General features: G+C 39.5%; 2 protein-coding genes across 3 annotated transcripts; one reads left to right on the forward strand and one right to left on the reverse strand.

Moving 5' to 3' along the window:
* Positions 1–1448: 1448 nt before the first annotated feature.
* LOC149028205 (E3 ubiquitin-protein ligase APD2-like) lies at positions 1449–14909 on the reverse strand. 2 transcript variants are annotated; one of them, XM_089169227.1, is made up of 10 exons: positions 14286–14909; positions 14002–14111; positions 13774–13899; positions 13509–13605; positions 5306–5380; positions 4668–4750; positions 3900–4046; positions 2772–2841; positions 2052–2397; positions 1449–1963 (listed from the first exon to the last, which is right to left on the reverse strand). In XM_089169227.1, the coding sequence occupies exons 1-10, from the start codon at positions 14566–14568 to the stop codon at positions 1888–1890; spliced, it is 1413 nt and encodes a 470-aa protein (XP_089025353.1). In that variant the 5' UTR covers positions 14569–14909; the 3' UTR covers positions 1449–1887. The 2 variants fall into 2 exon arrangements, with proteins under 2 accessions (XP_089025353.1, XP_089025360.1); XM_089169234.1 differs by having other exon boundaries at positions 1450–1963; positions 14002–14108; positions 14286–14908.
* On the forward strand, positions 14834–18556 carry LOC149028206 (peptidyl-prolyl cis-trans isomerase CYP19-4-like). The gene is made up of 7 exons (XM_089148506.1): positions 14834–14860; positions 16713–16775; positions 17064–17175; positions 17298–17345; positions 17508–17531; positions 17633–17894; positions 18382–18556. The coding sequence occupies exons 1-7, from the start codon at positions 14834–14836 to the stop codon at positions 18554–18556; spliced, it is 711 nt and encodes a 236-aa protein (XP_089004632.1).
* Positions 18557–20370: the final 1814 nt, after the last annotated feature.

Genomic DNA, 20370 nt, shown 5'->3' on the forward strand with positions numbered 1-20370 from the left:
TAAATGGACATATTGATGTTTTCATGTTTTTACTCCCCCACCCCAAAAAGAAAAAAGAAAAAAGAAAAATGGAGGATGTTTTCATGCATGCACACCTGCAAGTTGCCTTACGTAGGTTTAAATCCAATTAATTACATTACCATCTACAATACAAAATGCACTTAGTGGTGCTTCTTAATTATATCGACTATCTCTTGAATGATTTGAATCACCATAACCTTGAATGTCATGATTAGAACCTCCAAAACAACGAAAGATGGGAACCTGATCCATTAGATAGTTTTTAAATGTTTTTTTTCCCGCATCATGTATAAATCTACTAACTTTCTCTGTATGTGCTATATTCGACCTTACTCACCAGCACACAAACCCAAGTGTTGAAAAATGCAGCTTTTGCCATAATACTCATTTCCCCCTGTAAAAGGATGTTGATCATTGTTGAAATGGCTATTGTGTTACTGTTTAAACCATATCCGATATCGTCTTGATTTGTTTTCATTTTTATTTGTTATTAAGAGGTTTTTTTTTTTTCTTCTTTTTTGGGTCAGGAACAAAATTTATTTAGTAATAACTAATCCTTTTGGTATCTTACATCTCAAATTTTCATAAAGTAAAACCCCAAAAATGAGTGGAGGAGGTGAATTAATATAAAAGAACTTGTTCGATGATTTAACGGCCATTTTGGCAAGAACATTAGCAACGAAATTAACTTCACGAAAGATATGATGAAATTGACATTCAAAGAAGATGATGGTAAGATAAAAAAAATATCTTGTATAAAGGAATGAATTCATGAAGTTAAAAATGCCGTCAAAAGCCCGATTATCCATTTCCAAAATTATATGTAAGAGCCGTGCAAAGTGCAAACTATTTATCATTATTATTGTTATATAAATATTATTCTATTACATCTTTCTGACAATTTAGTTGGAGCAACATAGAACAGTGATGAAGGAGTCAATACTGAGTCATCTACTCAACGATTGGCATTTTTAAAGCCTGAAAGTTTATGGTCGATGCCTACCATTAATGCTGAAGCCTGAAGATCTTAGTTTTCCTTCATAAATTTTGTTAGTTTATCAAAACAAAATAGTGAGCCAGGAAGAGCTACGCGTTTGAGGTGTCAGATCGATGCCTCTTGTACGGCTTAAATTTATCTCCTCACCCTCCACGACCAAATGGTTTTGTGGTAGACCAAACTTGAACACAGCAAACCTCAAAAAAGACATTATTCATGCAAGAGACATTAGGACTTCAGTATACATATCATTGACCTTACCAAATTCTCTACCAAATTTATGTGTACACACACATACCTACCATTGACTATGCTTTGCAGAGACCAGAGAGACTGTCAAGTCCTATACTTAGATCAGGAAAATATGGAAATATATAACATAACAGAAACGATTTTAATGGAATTTCTTTATTAACCCATGAAGAAAAGAAAGAGAGAGAGAGAGAGAGAAGAAGAAGAAGAAGAAGAAGAAGGAGAATGACATTCCATACTATGGGAAAAACATGTGGAATACATTAGTGGCACAGTTCAGTATAAACAATCGCTAGCTCTAATGCATCAAATCAAATTCCTAAATACATAAATACAAGTTGGCAGTCCAACCCTGAACGTACCATGGCTCAACCCTTCCCTTGATGAAGTAGACAACATTGAATCAGAGCATGCTTTCTTCAATATCATGCTGATTCAGCAGAAACAAGAGAAATCCACAGATACAAGGGAAATGCATGTTACATCAAAGCTACTGATAGTAATCACCTTCTGATTAGAAGTTCATCAAGTATATACACGAAATGAAAGACTGGGTCTCCCAATTACCAACTGGTTGATGGCAGTTACTACCAAAGAGCTCTAACTTTGTACACCTGTTAGATTGTGATTATCTTCCTCGCCTTCTTCATTTTCCTGCGACAAATTGGACACGTGCCAGCTTCCTCCAGAATCCTGCAAGGTTACTCATCGGATGTCATTTATCCCAAACCCATTCACTTCCAAAAGGAGTGAGGATAAGAGTGCATTATACTGTAATCACCTGGTTCCACATGTGAAACATGCAGCACAATGGCCACATGGAAGGAAGAAGCAATCCCTCGGCGAATCAAAGCAAATTCCACAAAGTTGATCTGGACAGTTGCTGTTTTCCCCATCTTTTTGAGGTTTCGAGTCGAGTGTACTTGCAACGAGCCACTCTTCAAGGTCTGCCTCATCGTTTGACACAGAATCATAAGAAGAACCCAAACTTGAAACGTCATCTTTCTGTGAAAGCAATGGGGCTCTCTCAGCCACATCCCGTGGTTGAAATTGGGTTCCATCTTCAGATATGGATTGGAACTTGTTACAGATCTTATAGGCAAGTAGGATCAGTATTGTCATTCCAGCTACACGCAAGAAAAGTAAAATGTGAAGAGATAAATCCTTCGTAATAAAAAAGAGTTGGAAGACATCTAGCTTACTCCACAAGTAGTGAGGTACAGGGATTGGAAACTTCTATCATGCCCAAATATAAAACACGAAAAAAATAAAATAAAAATGATTGTTAGTTCTTGGAGATGTTAGTTCTTGGAGTCTATCATCTCTTTTCCACTCTCCTGCTTGACTGGTTTCTCCCCCCCCCCCCTCTTTTCCCCCTTTGTACATGCTCTCTTGTTTGCTTTCAGTAATTTAATTTATTATTCATCCAAAAAAAAAAAAAAAAACACGAAAAGAACAGAAGAAAAGAGGGGGGGGGGGGGGGAATAAATAAAGGAAGTACCTGAGCCAACAAAATACGTCATCCATCTTGGTCCATAGGACATCTTGGTGTACCAGTTCTCATCAGTAGCCTAAGTGACCAACAGAATTGCACATATATTAGTGAAAATTTATCTATGACGAGGATAACACGTTAGTGCTCTGAGTTCCCAAAAAGAATATTCAAACCATTAGATTTAAATACATATTAACACCCATAGGAATTTTATATTGAACATCGACATCAGTCCCTCTGGTGTAATCTAATCATTTGGAGCTAATTCACAGACAACAATGTTGTTCTATTACCATCTTCCCACAAAAGGATATTCAAATCAGAAGGGTAAAGCCTACAAATTTTCCTATTCATTGGAAATAGACCTAAAAGAGATCAGAAACCACCAGTTGATAGGTCATACTGCAGAGATCTACCAGATGGAACCAATCCATGAGAGACTTTAAAGCAGAAATACATTGGTTTTGTTATGAATCTCATCATAATCAAAAAGACATGTCTAACTCTTGACCATTATCTGAATCTTAGTCAGACTACAGAATAAGCAAACCTGAGAAAAAATCCCTTGTCAAATCACACTTCCTAGTAGTCCAATGTGGACTGGCTAACCCCTTGACTTACCTTGTCTTCTAGATACTATTTTTAACCCTCAATTTATCCTCCAACTTTTTCAAATGCTACAAATTCTGCTCGAGCATCCAAATCTGGGTCAATATAGCAAAAGCATCTCCGAACAAGGTTCTAGCACCATGTGCAATATATCCAAATAAGAAAAGAAAAGAAGAAGAGACGTGGCTGTAATCTAAAAGCATGCTCCTGCAACAAAGCATGCTAATGCAGTGAGGTAGTAAAACTTACCATACATAGGTTTATACTTGCTTATAGCCCGCCAAATCTAACTCATCATATAACCAGTTTAACCTGCCTGACAAAAAAATGAATAGCCCAAAGATAGATCCTTTCCTAGTTTTTTCCATCTGGTCAGCTGTGAGGAATATGTTATCAACCATTTGGAAACTGCAGTAGGGAAACCTAACTTTTGAGATTTCTAATGTTCAGAGCTGAAGAGTCAGCCTACCGGTTGGAACAAAATGACTAAATATTACAATTGGCAAAAAAAAAAATGAGCGTCACCTGTACAGAGTCAGGAGAAGTTAAAACAGCAACATTTGTACCCAGAAAGGACAGCGCCAAACTACACGGACTGCGAGAAATAGAACACTTGTAATATGCTTCCGTTGTATTGTAGAGCACAGCCTGTAGTCTGAGGTTCAACTGCACCTGCAGTGCAAGGCCCGTATCAATCAATATTGTAAGACGTTGAACATGGAACAATAGTAATGCACCTAGAGGGCAATAAAATAAAACTAAAGCATTTACGTTGAAAATGACAGATAGTAGGCCTTGGTACACCGGTAAAAGTTGTTCCATTGTAACCAAGTGGCCAAAGGTTGGATTTGGGAATAGCTTCCTTGCTAAAGCAAGGCTAAGGTTCCGTACATTATGACCCTTCCTTGCCCCTGTGGTGTCAAGAAGCTTGTGGACGGTGTCACCAAGTTGAAAATGACATATTTGGTGGGTAAAATGGAGGAGCAGGAAGTAAGCTACAGAGTTGGGCATCATCATTATCAAAATCATGATCCAGGTGTCTCATGAATGAGTCGTTACAAAAAGTCCATACCTAGTGCACAAGGTTCCCGCGTTTAGCAAGATCTGAAGGGGGTCAAATGTATGCAGCGTTTCCACTGTTTCCAGCGAGGCTATTTTAGAAACTTTAAGTCAACCTCACAGTTCAAGAACAAAAACTGGATCTTAGGTGTAAGTGAAATTTTCAACGTTTTAATGCTGGGACATTTCTCAAATCTAGAAATTCCACATTTATGGTAAATGCTTAGCAATTACCTTAACCACCTCAGAATTCAGGTTTCCAACTGCCACATAGTAATCAGCAGATTTGAAAATTTTCTGTTGGATCACACCATTTCCTGATAAGATATTTTGGCAACATCAGAACAGCTTTACCATTAAATAGTAATGGCATGGGGATCATGGAAATCAAGTTTCTAAATTTATATTGTTAGAAAGTAACTTTAATCAAGCAAAACAGTGCAATAACAAGAAGTGAGAAAAAGAAAAAAAGAAGAGAAGAGAAGAAGAAAGAAGAAGTGATGATAGGAATCACAGCCTCTTATTTATAGATATCAAGTCTAAATTACAACTTGAGAAGCAAGCCATCTTGCCCTCTAAAAAAGGAAATAAAGAACACAACTTATGGACGAAATTTTCTAGTCTTCTTATTCCTAAAATCTGTCCAAAATAGAAAGTACTGAAAAGTGAAAGTTCTGAAATTAGTAACTAACAATAAATAAAAACTATGCTTCATGGAAACTCCCAAAACTTGTGTAGCAAGATTCCTACGTTAGAAATAGAAAGTAGAGTAGCATATCTAAACAGGAAACAAGCATCATTGGCATAATACTGTTCATGTGAATAGTAAACAGCCCATTGTTCCGGTGTGTGTACTTCAACATATATCTTACCATGGATTATGTTCCATGACAAGGTCGTATTAGGATATGAGGGATCTGCAATCCATTCAACTAGGCTTTCTTTACCTGCATGTTCACATTAAAAGTAAGACTGTAAAAGAAAGTATATGATTAATAGAATATAAATGTGATAATTATTGAAAAGGGAAAAAGTAGGCCCCCTCCAAATATTATTGCAATCTAGTTGTATAGGGGCAAAAGGGTTGAACTGCTTGAAGTACATGGATACAATGGCCCCACAATGCAATATTATTACTACACTATTTTAAAGTACATCAGGATTTGAATATAGATAGATATATGTTCCCTTCAACATGGAAGAATACGACTGTAATGGTAACAACATAGGTGGCTTGGAGATTATTTTTTGATAAAACAAATGTCAACAAAGCAGTTTGAGAAGTTGGCTTCATCCTTTAAAGCAAAATTTATGAGCCGCTTTTGAAGTGACTTGATTCTCATGTAGGCCAATTGATATTTCAACCAAATGCATTAACTGGAGATGATGCCAAATCAGATGATGAAGGCTTGATTGTGGTGGGAAAGAAGAGAATAAAGAGTGAAGAGAAAGAGAAAGCAAGAGGAGGGGGAAAAAAAAGAAGGAAAGGAAAATCATGAGGGAGGGAGAAGAGAGTGCACACAACTTGCCTTCAAAAACAAAACACCTCTATTTCATAGTTTAAATCATGGGTGAGGTCTAGCCTTGATGTATCCTGGGTTGGGCCTCCCAAAATTGGGCAAAAAATAAGACCCAAAAGGTGCCCCTAAAGCTGGCTAAATACCCTAGGGGTATTTTGGTCATTTTCCAAGCCCCCTTTTGGGCCCCAATATGGGTTTTATTTTACTCCCCACAATCCCAGGGTCAAGGTTCTAACTTAATTTTTTTTAGTTTGAAGAGTAAATTGTGAGTTATTAAGAGTTTCAGTATTAAGTAGTAATTAGTTAACTGAGTTTGACTTGGTCCAAGTTGGTTAGTTGAGTCCCTATTTGTTTAAAATAGCAAGTATTTTAATTAAGAGTCCATGTAAGGTGGTAGTATCCTAAACTATAAAGGAGGCCCACCTTGAGTCCAATTCCTTATTAATTGGAGTTGTTAGTCAGTTAGGAAAAGATTCCTAATTTCAAGGAAACTTTATCTTAAGGAGTTTGAGTTGGTCTTAAAGTCCAAATATGGTAGTGTCAGTTTACTTAAGAGTCAAGCTATATCCTTTAAAAGAGTCCTATTTTGAGTTGTCTCAAATTAGGAAAGAGTTTGAGTCTATTTAGAGTTGGGTGGCTATAAAATGGCCTGAGTCTGTCTTGTAATTGGCAATTTTGATTAATTGAATGAAACCAGAGTTTGAGAAATTGACTTGAGAAGTCATGGGATCCTGAGGGACACCCTACAGCTGGGTTTGTGTGATCTATTCTTTAACCTTCAAAGCTTCATTCACTGATTCAAGCGCACACCCTACAGCTGGGTTTTTGTGATCTATTCTTTAACCTTCAAAGCTTCATTCACTGATTAAGCACTCAACAAAGAATGTCTGCAAGGCTTCAGTAACAAGTTAAGTAAGAAACCTCCACAGCCTTCACAGACCCATATCCTCACTTTCAGACCTTAGAAGCAGCCCTAACCCCATTGCAAATCCTTCCCCTGCCTTCCCCTTTAGCAACAGCCCAAACCTAGGCAACCTCAAGCTGCTGTGGCCCTGCTCCTTCACTCCCCTGCCTCCCTGCGATACAGCAGGTTATCCCACCTGCAGAACTCAAACTTCAGACCCTTTCCTCCCTGTTTCTGCAATAGCTGCAGCCATCCATCTTCATAAACCCCACCTCCTCAGCCCCCCTAAACCCAGAACACCTTTCCTGGAGTCGCACCTAACCCTAGAGTAGAAACCCTACGACAATTGTCTTCTCCAACCTATTTTACACTAACCTGGAATTTTCTGCACTTCACCTCTTTAAGAGGAGTTGCTGAATTTTCTGGATTTTCATAAAACCCTAAAATCTTCAAACCCCAGCCGCTTCTCTTCTAAACAGCTTTTAATCTACTAATCTAGCAGCAACAATAGTTCAGATCTGCAGAACCAGCAGCCCTACAACCATCCTAAACCCTAGCCAAAACCCTAGTTTACTCCCCAAACCCTAATTTGGTGTTGGACATATTTCAGAAGATCCAGAAAATCTATCCATAATTTTAGGGTTATCAGTATTCAGTGGTACCAGCCGTAAGCACCATTATGGATGAGCGAGAGATAAGCCAATGGCTAGGGAAAATTCTGAAAGTCCAGCAAGAGACACTCACTCAAGCAATTAGGCTAAATTTCAGGCTTGCAAACTTGGCCAAAAGTTGGAGGATCAACAATACTAGTCACCACACACAAGACTCCCTAGCCAATCAGTGTTCTCAAAGAAGGGGAGACAGTCTCCCAAAGCTTCCAGCCAACTCCTGTAGAAGAAGTACATTGTCCTCCTCTAGAAGCAGAGCCAAAAGACTTTTCTAATAGTGAAGAACACGTGGATAGCCCACAGGAGTTACGGTGAGTTACCCACCGATACTCTAGAAGCAGAGCTAAAAGACTTTTCTAATAGTGAAGAACACGTGGATAGCCCACAGGAGTTACGGTGAGTTACCCACCAATACAGTGACACTGCTCCTGATTTCCAAAGTAATTCTAGAGGAGTCCCAAGGAGACCAGGAAGCCTAAATCGTGGACAACCAGGTGGAGGTTCTAGCTCTTGCAGATAGAGCACTAACAAATACAGAGAATGCACACTTAGCGGATACTGAGGTCGAGGTTAGAGTGACAAAGGAAGAAGTTGAGGCACCCACTCCTCCAGGGGTTCTTCACAGCTTCATTCACTGATTCAAGCATTCAACACAGAATTTCTGCAGGTCTTCAATCACAAGTAAATAAGAAACCCCATTCCCAAACCCAAATAAGAAACCACTCACTCTCTCTCTCACTCTCTCTCTCTCTCTCTCTCTCTCCCCCTCCCTCCCTCTCTCTCTCTCTCTCCCTCCCTCCCCCTGCAGGCTTCACAGACCCATCCCCTCACTTTCAGACCTTAGGAGCCCCATCACAAATCCTTCCCTTGCCTTCCCCACTACAGCCCAAACCTAGGCCACCATATGCTGATGTGGCCCTTCTCCTTCATCCCCTCTGCCTTCGTGTGATACAGCAGGTTATCCCACTCTGCAAAACTCAAACTTCAGCCCCTTTCCTCCCTGTTTTTGTGATAGCCGCAACTATCCATCTTCATAAACCCTACCTCCTCAGCCGCTCTAGACCCAAAACACCTTTCCTAGAGTCTCACCTAATCCTAGAGTAGAAACCCTAAGACAATTGTCTCCTCCCTATTTTACCCCAACCTAGAATTTTCTGCACTTCATCTCTTCAAGAGGAGCTGCTGAATATTCTGGATTTTCAGAAAACCCTAAAACCTTCAAAGCCTAGCCCCTCTCTTCTAAACTACTAATCTAGCAGTAACAGTAGTTCAGATCTGCAGAACCAGCAGCCATACAACCATCCTAAACCCTAGCTGAAACCCTAGTTTACCCCCCCCCCCAAAACCCTAATTTGGTTTTGGACCTATTTAGAAGATCCTGAAAACTAGATCCTAAATTTCAGGGTTGCATCAGGCCTCTTAACATGTATATATAAAAAATAAGTACAAAAAGAACCCTAACACACACTAGCTTCCTACTTGACTCAAAATAATTAAGTTAAACAATAAAAGCAATAACAAACTTAAATAGATAGAGAAATCCTTCCATACATGGAAGAGTCATAAGCTAGTTAAAAATGAATGGTATCTTCCACAACCTTTAAAAATAAAAAGGCACATCTACTGCACACCGTTCTAGCCACTTTGGGTCCAGCACACAATGCTCTAGTCATTGTGGGGGACTGAGAGGAGTCATATTGTACCAAGTTCAACAAATAGGATAAACTTTATCTAAGAACATTACTTCCTAACTACTAGCTTTTAGCCCCACTACTAATAAAAATCTACTAATTAAAATGCTAATCTCAACCCCCTTGGACCTACAATTTGGGCCTTATAATTGAGCTCATTAGAAATAAAAACACTTAAACTAACCATATAATTGTCAGGTACTTGTCTTCTTGCTCTTCTGCCCATTGCTACAAAGCTGAAATCAGTTATTGATGAAAATACAATTGATGCAACCTGGGTTGGAACCCCCCCCCCAAAAAAAAAAAAAGAAATTGGGCCCAAAAATCCAGACCCAAGAAGCTTCCTAAAGCTGGCCAAACTACCCCAGGGGTATTTTGGTCATTTTCCAGCCCCTTTTAGGCATGGATATGGATCTATTTTTACTCCCCTCGATCCCAGGGTCAGGGATCTACTCTTTTTTATTTTTTTATATTTTTATTTTGGTCAGCCAATTGTGAGATATTTAAGAGTTTTAGATGAAGTTAGTTAGTTGATTGGTTGGTTATGACAAGGTTGTTAGTTGGTTGGGATAAGGTCCTTAACTCCTTATCTTAAAGGACTTCATCTATTAGAGTTGGTTTTTTCTGAAATTAATAGTCTTTATTAAGTATTTGTTAACTTAAAGCCAAGGTATGAGGTAGTTGGATCCCTATTAGTTGGGGAATCCTTAGTTGAGTCAGTTTGGCTTTTGAAGGCTATAAATAGCCTAGTCAATGGTTGTACTTTTCAGATTGATTTAATGAATAAAGTTATGATTTGAAGAATGGACTTGAGAGAAGTTGTGGGATCTCGAGATGGGTGACCTGCAGCTGGGTTTAAGATAGTTTTCTGCAATTTTAGCTTTCTTCTTTTTCTCCTTCAAGCATGCAAGCACAGTCCAGCAAGCTTTTACAGTTCACAAGTACAGAAGTGTTTCCACCCCTTTCCCACCTCCCCTAAGCCATCGCACCCCTACCCCAGCTCCTCCCAGCTTCTGCGCATAACAGTAGCACCATCCTTTCACCCCCTCAAGCCCTAGTAACCCCTCCCCTTGCTGTTTCAGACCTGTAGGAACCCCTCCCGCCCCATTCAGTTTTCAGTTGGCAGTAAATAGGGAACCAGAACAGAATCAGAAGTTCCTGCACTTGGTTGAAAGGTCCCAGATCCTGAAACCCTAAAATTCTGCTACCATTCAGGCCCTAATTAGTGTAGGTTCCTATCTAAGAAGATCCTGGAAATCTAACCCAAACCCTGGGTTACATTAACAATATAATCATATGGTCAACAATTGGTTTTTGAATTCTTTGCATTGTAAATAAGCTTCTTCAGGATTTGCATGAACCATTTTCAAGTTCTCTTGTACAAGTTAAAGTTGCTGACAGATGGCAAAAATTTACAGTAGGATCCATACATGGTAACTAAGGCCAGGTTTGGATTTAATACCAAGTGGTTGCAGATCAGATAATGGAGGATCTGCTCATGTTGGAAAAGAATAGAATAAGAAGGAGAGCAAGCAACACACACACACACAGAGAAAGGAAAGAGAAATATTGGGGGAGAGAGAGCACACAAGTTGCAGATCTGCTCATGATGGAAAATAATAGAATAAAGAGGGGAGAGAGGGAGAGAAAGGAAAGAGAAATATTGGGGGAAAGAGAGCACACAAGTTGCTTTCAAAAACAAAGCAACTCTAGTACATTATTCCAAATCGTGGGTAAGGTCTAGCCCCTTGTATGTATGGTGAAACAGAAAATAAGACATAGAACAGAAGTATAACTTACCTAAGCTTCCTATTTGACTCAAAACAAGATAATGGTATGGTGTTCCCAAGTTGACACCAGGGAGGGAGGGGGGGTAAATCAGGGTTACAAAATTCTTCTTCTCACAACTGTATAAGGTTGCTTCCAACCGTAGTATGAAATTTCGTGACATTTCATTGTTTTGCCATTGCGTGAAACAGAATGGGTACCAAAGTGAGAGATTATGTGCTCCACAGCTTCTGTTTGGCAATAATGTGCTCTAGAATCTGATTTTGGTGATCTTAGAGCTGGTCCCTCTAGAGCTGTAGAAGCTGAACCATCTAGGTCAAGTGGTGTATTTGGCATGTTCAGGAGGTCACAAAGTCAGAAGGGTACTCCTTCTTCCTCAACAGATTTTCCACGGCGACAAGATCCGATACTAGAGCAGAATCCAGATGTTTTAGGAAGGAGGCAAAGCAGCCCAAGATCTCAGGAGCATGGAAGAACATGAAGGGAAAGGTGAAGGAAGCAGTGGCTAAATGGATGCTCTGCTACATTAACCAGCCAACACAGCATGGGAGCCTTATTATTAGTCCATGATTGAAATGATCACAAAGGCAAGTCTTGGTTACCCTGGCCCCACCACTCATGAAGTGATGAACAAGTATCTCACATAGCAGGAGGAGGAACTAAAGGCTTACATTGTAGGGATGAGACCCTTCTAGGAGACGTATGGAGTCAGCATACTGTGTGGTGGATGGCCAGTCTGACTAAAAAGTCCGTCATCAACTTTTTGGTTTATTGTGATAAGAGGACCATCTTCTTAAGATCTGTGGATGCATCTAGGCAGGGGAGAGACCACAGGTACATTTATGGGCTTTTGGAAGAGGTGGTGGAGGTGGGGCCGAAGAATGTGGCGCAAATCGTGATATACACCTACTCTAACTTTAAAAAGGCTGGTGAGATGATGATGCAATTTATAGATTAAAATATCTTTCAGACACCCTATGCAGCCCATTGTATCGAACTCATGTTGAAGGACATTAGGAAGATCTGGATTGTGGAGAAGATTCTATTACTATGAAATAGATTCTGAACTTCATACAAGCCTAATACATTTGAACACTAGCCTTGGTGCAACAGCAAACCAACTAGAAAAGCTTCTGTTAACATGAAACAAATTCTTGACTTCATACAAGCCCGCTTGAATACTAATTTTGGTGCAATGGCGACCTTCTACTTCTCAACCTCATTCATTAGTATTGACAACGAGATTATTACCTTTTTGACTTACCAATGCCCCTTGCACTTTTAAGAGGGTTGATGATTCAAGTACTTCGCTCATTCATCGGTTGTCTCTGATGACATTTGGTATACAGTAAGGACAAAACAGACCACTTGGACCACTGGCGCAGTGTGATGCAAACCTCACGTTCATATAAGACTATATATCAACCTGACACAGCTATTTAATAGGGTTAGCAGCAATTTGATATTTACCCTAAGCCAAATATGGGGTTGTCACACTATTCACATGAATGGTGTTTTGCCCTCCTTTCTTCTTGTTTTGTCTTATTGCAGCAGTCAAAGTTGGGTGGTCAAAATTGCGGAGCAATACCATCTACTAGTTGGGCCAGCTGTCTTCAATGCTGGTTTGAATCGGTCCTATATGATTCATCCATTGGCTGGTTCCAATCTGTCCAGGTTCTAGATCAAGGCCTGGTTTATCACTTACAGGTTACAGCTGGAGTTAAGTTCCTTTTATCCTGCATTAACCTGACCAACTACAAATTAGGACAATTCTTCTGTCACTGGCCATAATTATTCCTCAGGAAATAGAATACTGTGGAGATCTGTTCACCTTTAAAGAAGTTCACATCCCTATATTCTTCTATGAAGATCTTCTTTCAGTTGGAGACAAAGCTCTGTCAGACTTACTGGAGGATGAATTTACCAAAATTAGTGCTGTTTTTAGCTTTATTCTGTTGGACCATTCTGGGTTGCATTTGTTTTCTATCGTTCCTCTTTCCAAGTAAAGTTTACTTTTAGTTCTATTGACAGCCATGCAATGCCTTTCTCATGCTCATTCTTCAAAAGAAGGCTTGTGGTTCATCAGTAAAATTGGTTTTGAAGTGAAGAGGGGCGCCGTGACCACTAAATGAATGTAACAAAAAAGTTTGGAAATTCAAGCAAAGGAGCAATCATGATTCCATAAGAAGGGAAAAATTATCCAATAACATACTATTGTCAAGGAAGAAAAGATTGCTGAAGTTGCAAAAGCATACACCAACAGGCAAAGAGCCCATAGCCCTTTGTCATCCCTGACCATTACCCGTAGAAATAAACATATCCAAGCAGAGTTTTCCTACCAAGAATGAATTTATTTAAAAAAAAAAAAGACGTTTTCTGTACTTGCTATGGACCAGCCACTGTGTCTACCCAAATCTGTAGCTTCTTTTGCACACCAGACAAACGACATAATGTGTTTGAGCAGAGAAAAGAAGAATAATCGATAAGATTTGCTTGAAACTTACCTTGGGCAATTACAAGGGATAAGGGGGAGGAACTCTCAGATTTCACGCTGTATGAAATATGAATTTCAGACCCTTCATTCAGGTAATATATCCACACCTGCAGAGGAAAAGAAAACATTAAATTCACTTCAGGTTAGACAATTCAAAACTTGAGTTCAAAGTTAAAATTAGACAAGCAACAATAGTTATGAATGTGAAGCAGGTAATGCTAAAGGAATCCCAGCCGGTTGCTTGGTTGATATTTGGTACTGCAGTGAGGCCTTGCCTTGTGATCGCTTGGTAGAATAGAAATTTTATGGGTTTCAGACCAGGAGGCCTTGACATCGAGAGGGGGAGCTTTGTAAAACCCATACAGGATTAGGCCAGCATTTTCACCAATAGCATCCCGCACCTGCAACAGAGCATGTCAAAAATTGGATTATAATTTAAAACAAATAAAAATTTAAACACAGTGTGTAAGAAATAAGAAGAAGAGAAATGGCAACTACATCACCTTGATATCCAGCACAAAGATGGAGTTAACTTGCACGAGTCGGGAATAATTCGGGCCGAGTTGTAGATTCATGGAACCGTAAAAGCCCATGATCACAGTCATGGATGCTGCTGGTGATAAACATTTGAAATCAGTAAAACCAGTTAAACTTAGGTACAAAATCCCAACAAAAGTCAATAATAAAAAAATAGAAAAAAGGTAAAGAAAAAAAGAAGCAGATATTGAAAATTAAAACAAAAGAACAATCATCAGGACAGAAACCAAAGATAGAGAGAAAGGCTTACAGAAGAACCAGAAAGTGAGGAGCACCATCAGGAAGGACCAAGCTTCGTCCCTCATCTCGGTCGACGTCACCTCGGATATCGAGATGTTCACTCGATAAGAGACACTAGTTCGCTGCTGCTGCAACTCCGGCAGCTGCTCTTGATCATTACGATTCACTTCTTGCCGCACGGGCTCAGAGGAAGAAGGAGATGATGAAGAGGGAGCAGAGCCACGAGATTCTTCATTGACGGGGGTAGAAGAAGAATAATAAGATACAGGTAGGGCAACTTCTTGTTCTTCCATCCTGATAAACCCAGATAGAAAGGTGACCGAGGAGGAGAACGAGAAGAGGGAAAGAGAGAAACAGAAGAGGTTAACCAGAGCAGAAGCTTAAACAAAGCTTGCCAAAACCCTGGATAAGAATAACCATGGGAATTTGGGAGTTGAAGATGCGTGGCCATTGAGGAGGTGCAAGGTTGTGGGAAATGGAGACAAGATGAGGCGCACCAAGCAGTCACGACTCACGACTCACGACTTCCCCATTTTTCTTCCTCAATACCAAGCAGTCATGGCTCCCTTCTTCTTCCTCGGAATGGTAGTTGGCCTTCCGTCGCTCTTGGCCCACTGCATCTGTTTCTGTTTGGTGGCGCTCTGCAATCTGCGTCACCCTGCTCACTCTCGATCGACTCTGGGTTTCAAAATTCGGGAATCGGAAGACTCGGACCGGGGAAGTCGACCCGTTGTTGGCGTGGTTCCTGCGCTAACACGTAAAGCAATGCAATCTTTCGGAAATATTACCTGTAAGTGCTATTAATGTGACCCTTCATTCAGGTAATAAAAGCAATGCAATCTACTGGTTGAGCTCAAATGCTTTGCAATCTAATGGCTCAAACTTGGATTAAGATTTTCTGCCCCCATGTCCCCACAATCATTTGAGTGTGGGAGCATTGAGGCATGGTCAGTTGAGGGTAGGGGATATAACGCAACTCAAACGCAAATTGAGTTAAAATCCTCTATCCCCTTTGTGCTCTATTCATACTTCTCCAAGATATATTAGGGACAGGGCTCTTGGATGATCCATTGGAGTCCTACCTTCTGTTCATTTTATGACTTCGTCTGTACTTAGAGAAGGTGTCACCCTTTATGTGTAATGAATGTACAATCCTTTACTCGATCCATACTCAAACTCTAGTGGGTATGGTGAAGGAAAAAAGCATGAACCCCTAGCGTCTTACGTCTATGAGCCCCTACTTTATGTGATTGGTTTGACAATGACAAAAAACAAAGAGTTTAAATCTCTTTTTAGATGGAAGGGAAGGTTCATACTCTACTTATATAAAAGCTACTTCTAAGGATTTAAGGGATTATTTACTGTTGAAACCATATGAATGTTCACACACACACGAAAAGAAAAACTGTAAATATTGACCGAAACCAAACTTGAAACAAGAGTCGATGGAATTCTATTCTGTATAGATGCCATTAACTAGGCAATCAAAGAAAAGCCCCAATAACAAAGGAAAATTTGCTTTCACCGCAATTTGGAGAAAGAAAAATCCCAAAGAGTGACCAAGATTGCTCCTCATTTTTTATTTATTAGGCTGTTTTACGATTAAATTAATCAAATAAAAGAAAAACTCAATTAAATGATCTCAGAGACAAGAAAAAGATTCTACTGGAACCAAATAAGGTATTATCTGGAATTTCCCATGAATCTTAAGAAGGTTCCATAAAAACACATTGGCCACGTAAACATCAACGTAGAATTGTTAAGAATTGTTGTTTTTCTCCATAATCTATATGGGTTGTCTTTCCCTGTATTATTTTAAATCAAATAAGAAGTACTTGAAAAAGCCTATCAAAGAATGAGAAATTTTAGGAATGAAGGAGACTCTTGTAACTGATTCTGTTTGTACAGTTGTATGGTTGGCCATTGATTGAGCAAGTGGTCCCACTTGATATGATCTCGTTTACATTTATGGGGTAATATAAGATCAGTTGATGTGCATGTACTCCATGTTTGATCTTGTTTTCGTTGGCTTCATATCAAGACTCGATCGAGAGTGTGAGGAGTTTACACGACGCGTTGCTCAGAGGAGGGAAGATGGTAACCTTTAATCAGTATATCGTCGTCATAATTTACTTTCTTCTGCTCCTTTCCGGATACTTAACTGTACTTAAGGTTCTCTTCCCTTCCCTTCCCATTCCCTGCTTTGCTTTGCTTTCTTTTTTCAGTTCTATCACACATTAGATAAGTAGGCTTTACTTTCAGCAGATATGTGATTTAACAGTTAACATTTGTCTCCGTTCATCTCTCCCGCACGAAGAACCTTCATAGTTCTTCCTGTTGGAATTTGAAAAAGCTCAGTCGAAACTCGATTCTTTATCTGCTTTCTTCTGCAAGATTTATTTTCCCTTCTTCTTTATCGGGATTCATTCTATCGCAGATTGAAATAGGAAGTGCTGGAATTCTGTCCACACCAGATGCGACTGATGGTACATCCAACAAGGTGAGGAAATGGTTCTATACGGTTTCGCTTTTGCTTTTCTTTCTAGTGTATCTTAATTTGATACAAGTTTGAGTCCCATGATTTCAAGATTTCTTCTGTCCTCCATGCTTGGTCATGGCTGATGATGTGTTCTTGCTTTATCTTGAGAGAAAAGAAAAAGGAAATCCTAGTTAAAGATTGATAATCTTTCGTCTCCCATGTAATGCTCTGTTGCCTGGTTTGACATGAACTGTCCGTTAAACTAGATTCTACTAATGGATTCATCGGATTGACTATACTTGGCTACAGGAGTTAGTACTACATGATCTCTATTTCCCGAGAACAAAGCCAAAGGATGAAATCTTTGCGAAAATAACTAACAATGTATACTTTGATGTTGAGATTAATGGAAAGCCTGCTGGTAAGTTTTCCTGTTTTCTTGTTATATAACATGTTGTCAACAGATCTATAATATCTTTTTGGTTAAATGCGATTGGTGAATTAGTTGCTGATAGAATGCCATCATGGTTTTTCTGATTTCAGGTCGTATTGTCATGGGCCTCTTTGGGAAAATAGTACCTAAAACCGCAGGTATGTTTGTCGATCTGATCATGTATATATGTTGAAATACTACTAAAATCTGAAAACAACAGATTACATGGTGCTATCCTTTTTAGGTTCTTATTATAATTACTGCAATACAATGCATGAACAGAAACTAATCTTTTCAAATATTCTTTCTGTGATGGGCAGAGAATTTCCGAGGGCTTTGTACAGGTATCCCATCTATCCAGCTGTGTGTTCCTGATCAGTGCTTGTAGTCCAAGATGTTTCTGTGCTTGAATCTTGTATTAGAAGTTTTTTCTTCTTTGTTGCAGGGGAGTACGGTGTTAGTATCAAGAGCGGGAAACATCTTCACTTCAAGGGGAGTATATTCCACAAGATTTACCCCAAGGTTATGATTCAGGGTGGTGATTTTACCGATGGAGATGGAAGCGGTGGAGAATCAATCTATGGAGAATATTTCGCTGATGAGAACTTCAAAGTGAAGCACAGTGGAGCAGGGATGCTTTCAATGGCAAATGCTGGTAAAAATACCAGCGGTTCCAAGTTCTTCATCACTCTAGCCTCAACTAGCTGGTAAGTGGGTGAATACTTGTCTTATTTTGGCTTTCTTTTTACCTTTTGGTCACCATCGCAGCTTTGCCGTTTTTATACTCTGGGTCATTTGTTTTGCTATTCTTTCTTTGTATATAACAAATGTAATAGGTGGGATCATGGGGGTGTAATTCCTGGGATTAAAATAATAGTTCACACAACACTGTGAGCTCAATTACATGCAGTGGCAAACCCATGTGAAGCTCTGGTGTATACCATCACTGGCTGTACTGCTTCACTTTTTTTCATTTGTATGAAGTAGAGCTTATAGAAAATGAGTGTAAGATCTACAGCCCATAGATAATTCTTATATGAAAAACACTTGCCAATCTACTACTCTTTGTTTAGGGGTTGAAAAATCCAGTGTGTTGATCGACCAATAAGATAGTTTCAACTCAAGCAAATTTCTTTATACATGATTTAAATGATTTACCTTTTTATCTGCCTTTTTACCCCCAATCTGTAACAGGTTGGATGGCAAACATGTTGTATTTGGTAAGGTGATTTATGGGATGGATGTGGTGCACAAAATTGAAGCTGAGGGGAGGTGGACTGGCATTCCCAAAAGCAAAATTGTAATTGTGGAGAGTGGCGAGCTCCCATTGACGCTAAGGGATAAGGGGATGGCACACCCAAAAGTTTAGTTGTTATTGTTGACAATGGTTAGCTTCCATTGTGATTGCCACATATGTTTCTCCTAATCACTATGCTCATCTTAGATGACTTACACCAATGTCTTTCCCGCTGCTTTTTGTACAATTTTGTAACTTGTATTACAATGCAAATTTTGTACCATGTACAAAAGTGATATTACTAGTATAGAGACCACAAATTCAAGTACATAGACATTCTATTTTGGGGAGAAAAATATTTTCTGCTTTGTCTGTAAAATACAATGTAATATTTTCATAGCAAGATTTTAAATCTCAGTTGCAAGGCTCGTTTCTAGGAATCTTGTATAATTACCTCCCCTTGAGGGCAGCACTATCTTAGCTCTTCTACGAATCTACAGTCAAAGAGTCAAGTAGGAGGCTTATCTCTTTAGCCAAAGAAAATAAAACCCTCTCTAAATGTATGGTCTGGGGATTGTTACACCATCAAGGGGGAAGTGAATTAGACCTAGCTTCCTAGCTAAGAAATTTCATGATCGGAAGAAGGCGTTCAAAATTCTTCTTCTCACAATTGTATAAGGTTGCTTCCAACCATAGTGTGAAATTTCACGAAGTTTTGTTGTTTTGCCATAGCGTGAAACAGAATGGGCACCTAAGTGAGAGATTATGTGCTCCACAACCTCTGTTTGGCCATCATGTGCTCCAAAATCTGATTTTTGTGATCTTAGAGCTGGTCCCTCTAGAGTTGTAGAAGCTGAACCATATGCATCAAGTGGTGTATTTGGCATGTTCAGGAGGTCAGAAAGTTAGAAGGGTACTCCTTCCTCAACAGATTTTCCATGGTGACAAGATCCGATACTAGAGCAGAATCCATATGTTTCAAGAAGGAGGCAAAGCAGCCCAAGATCTCAAGAGCATGGAAGAACATGAAGGAAAATGTGAAGGAAGCAGTGGATAAATGGATGCTCTACTACATTATCCAGCCAACACAGCATGGGAACTTTATTATTAGTCCATGACTGACACGATCGCAGAGGCAAGTCTTGGTTACCCTGTCCCCACAACTCATGAGGTGATGAACAAGTATCTCACATAGCAAAAGGAGGAACTAAAGGCTTACATTGCAGGGATGAGACCCTTCTAGGAGATGTATAGAGTTAGAATAATGTGTGATGGATGGCCGATCCGACTAAAAAGTTTGTCATCAACTTTTTAATGTATTGTGATAAGAGGATCATCTTCTTAGGATCTGTGGATGCATCCAGGTAGGGAAGAGACCACATGTACATTTATGGGCTTCTGCAGGAGATGGTGGTGGAGGAGGTGGGGCCAAAGAATGTGGTGCACATCGTGATATTCAATGGGACACCAAGAACACCATGAAATTGGAAAAATTACCAAAATACCCCTAGTTTGAAAAAGAGGTCCTAGTGTTTGGAGAAGTAACCCTAGGCCCTGTCAAACCCCTGGAAACACTTTCCATCACCATTTGTCTTCATCCAACTTGCAGCCAATTCCCTTCACTAAAACCCATTAGTCGCACTCCCACTTGACATCCAATTTCAAGAAACCAATTCAAGAACTCAGGATATCTCTCAGTCTAACCATGAGATTCCTCCCTAACTTCTACGAACCTGCTCCATAACCTCCTCCTACATTCCAATCTAGTTTCATTACCATCAACTAGTTGGTCCCAAGATTTTTATTTTTTTTGGGAATAAGCATTGGTCTCAAGAACTCGACATCTAGGATTCCTTCTATTTGATCCCTAAAGGTACCCTTCAATCTTGTGGCATCAATAAACATACCCTTCTTAGTACCTAACTACCTATAACATTATTTTATTG

This window comes from Hakea prostrata, chromosome 1 (genome assembly GCF_041222555.1).
Source record: "Hakea prostrata isolate BN-2017 chromosome 1, UWA_Hpros_2, whole genome shotgun sequence".
Classification (NCBI taxonomy): domain Eukaryota; kingdom Viridiplantae; phylum Streptophyta; class Magnoliopsida; order Proteales; family Proteaceae; genus Hakea; species Hakea prostrata.

What these genes read in the sequence shown, in the direction of transcription:
- LOC149028205 (XM_089169227.1), bottom strand. Translation starts at nt 14,568, where the DNA reads ATGGAAGAACAAGAAGTTGCCCTACCTGTATCTTATTATTCTTCTTCT. An exon ending in ATCCCTTGTAATTGCCCAAG is followed by an intron (nt 5,381 to 13,508) that starts GTAAGTTTCAAG and finishes GTGAACATGCAG; the next exon opens with GTAAAGAAAGCCTAGTTGAA. An exon ending in TGTTTCACATGTGGAACCAG is followed by an intron (nt 1,964 to 2,051) that starts GTGATTACAGTA and finishes GTAACCTTGCAG; the next exon opens with GATTCTGGAGGAAGCTGGCA.
- LOC149028206 (XM_089148506.1), top strand. Translation starts at nt 14,834, where the DNA reads ATGGCTCCCTTCTTCTTCCTCGGAATG. An exon ending in GATTAATGGAAAGCCTGCTG is followed by an intron (nt 17,176 to 17,297) that starts GTAAGTTTTCCT and finishes TTCTGATTTCAG; the next exon opens with GTCGTATTGTCATGGGCCTC. An exon ending in TTTCCGAGGGCTTTGTACAG is followed by an intron (nt 17,532 to 17,632) that starts GTATCCCATCTA and finishes TCTTTGTTGCAG; the next exon opens with GGGAGTACGGTGTTAGTATC.